The 2,009-nt window shown below is 41.1% G+C and overlaps 1 protein-coding gene across 1 annotated transcript; it reads right to left on the reverse strand.

The window, feature by feature from the left end:
- Positions 1-354: 354 nt before the first annotated feature.
- On the reverse strand, positions 355-792 carry LOC145799435 (uncharacterized). The gene has a single exon (XM_082889019.1). It carries the CDS (start codon positions 790-792, stop codon positions 355-357), a length of 438 nt encoding a protein of 145 aa, XP_082745145.1.
- Positions 793-2,009: the final 1,217 nt, after the last annotated feature.

Genomic DNA, 2,009 nt, shown 5'->3' on the forward strand with positions numbered 1-2,009 from the left:
CATCAATGAAGACAATGACGAACTCATCAAGATAGGGTTTGAACACTCGGTTCATGAGGTGCATGAAAGCTGCTGGAGCATTTTTATGCCAAAATGCATGACAAGAAAATCGTAATGCCCATAACGTGTTCTGAAGTTAGTCTTTTCGATACTTTCCATTTTGAATTTTAATTGATGGTAGCCAGAATGCAAGTCAATTTTCAAGAATATTTGGGTGTCTTGAAGTTGATCAAACAAGTCATCAATTCGTGGCAGAGGGTACCAATTCTTGATGGTGACCTTGTTTAGCTCCCAGTAATCAATGCATAAACTCATTGTGTCATATTTTTTCTTTACGAACAATACTAGAGCTCCCTAGGATGAGGTACTAGGTTGAATGAAGCCTTTGTCTAGTAGTTCCTGGAGTTGAGTCTTTAGTTCTTTCAATTCCATCATTGACATGCGATAAGGGGCTTTTGATATTGGTTGGGTACTAGGTTGAGTTTCAATGGTGAATTCAATTTCCCGGTCAACCAGGGTATCGTGTAGATCTTCAGGAAAGTCATCCGAGAATTCTCGAACCATGGAGATTGCATCAACAGTGGGGGCCTCTTTTTGAGTATCGATCACATAACATATATAACTACAACAACCCTTTCTTCGAAGTCGTTGGGCTGTCATGGTGGATATAAGACAGGGAGGGTTGGAAACTCTAGTCCCATAAAAGACAAGCTCGGGTTGGTTTAGTAACCTGAGGGAGACCTTTATGGCTTTACAATCAATAGAGGCGTGGTTGGCAGCTAGCCAATCCATCCCTAAGGTCACATGAAAGTTCTCAATGCAGAGGGGAATCAAGTCTACATATAAGATTTTTCCTTTTAAGGATATAGTACATGATCTGTACACATCAATACTACAGGTAGAATTACCAGAAGGAAAAGACACAAACAATATATATCTTAAGGGTTCAGGTGTTGCTGCCAGCTTGGCAACAAAGTGTGGTGTAACAAAAGAATAAGTGGACCTAGAGTCAATGAGGACATGAGCTAAATGACCACAGACAAAAAGTGTACTTGACACAACGTTTTCGGTAACTTTCGATTTTCCAAGTACCAAAGAAAAAGCTCTTCCTTGGCGTTTTTTGTCCTTCCTCACTCCTCCAGGTCCTATAGGTTTTCTGACTAGTTCAGAGGGGCCGGTTGTAAGAGTGGTAAGCTTTGGACAATCTCGCAGCAAATGGCCAACTTGACCGTATTTAAAGTATGCTCACGTGTCTCGATGGCATCGTCCCCAATGAGCCCTTCCACACGTAGGGCAAGTTGGAATGGTGCTACCTCTAGGGTTAGTAAAACTTTGATTGCCTAAGTTGGTTGTGCTCGTATTCATCCTCTTGGGAGGCGCAACACCGGATCTTCAGTTATTTTTTTTTTTCCAAAATCGCTTCTTTTGGCTTGGTTCCTTGGAGCCTAAGGCTTTAATTTTGTTTTCCGTAATGTATGCTCGGTCTACCACTTCCGCATAGGTTGGTAGTTTCAAAACCTCAAGCCTATCTTGGATTTCAGCATCCAATCCTACTTCGAATTTCCTTGCTTTTTGAGCTTTGATGGGGATGACATATGTCACAAACCGAGCGAGTTGTGTGAACTTGCTCTCGTATTCGACCACTGTCATGGTTCCTTGCTTTAGATGTATGAATTCCGACACCTTTTGTTTCCGCAACGAATCTAGAAAGTATTTTGCATAAAATACTTACAAGAATCTTGCCTAAGTCACAATTTCTTCCTTTTCCAAGGTGAAAAGCCACCATTCATGCGCATTATCTTTGAAAGTGAAAGTGGCAAAAGTTACCTTCTGTCTTTCGGTACAGGATAAGGTGCGGAAAATATTTTCCATATCTTTAACCCAAGTGTTTGCTACCATTGGGCCTAGACTGTCGGTAAATATGATGGGTTTCAGATTTTAGAATTGTTTTATAGTAACTGACTCTTCTTGCCATTCTGGCATCCCATTGTTTATGTTAGTCTGCAAGG

This window comes from Camellia sinensis, chromosome 9 (assembly GCF_055761805.1).
Source record: "Camellia sinensis isolate YWXY chromosome 9, ASM5576180v1, whole genome shotgun sequence".
In the NCBI taxonomy this organism is placed as follows: Eukaryota; Viridiplantae; Streptophyta; class Magnoliopsida; order Ericales; family Theaceae; genus Camellia; species Camellia sinensis.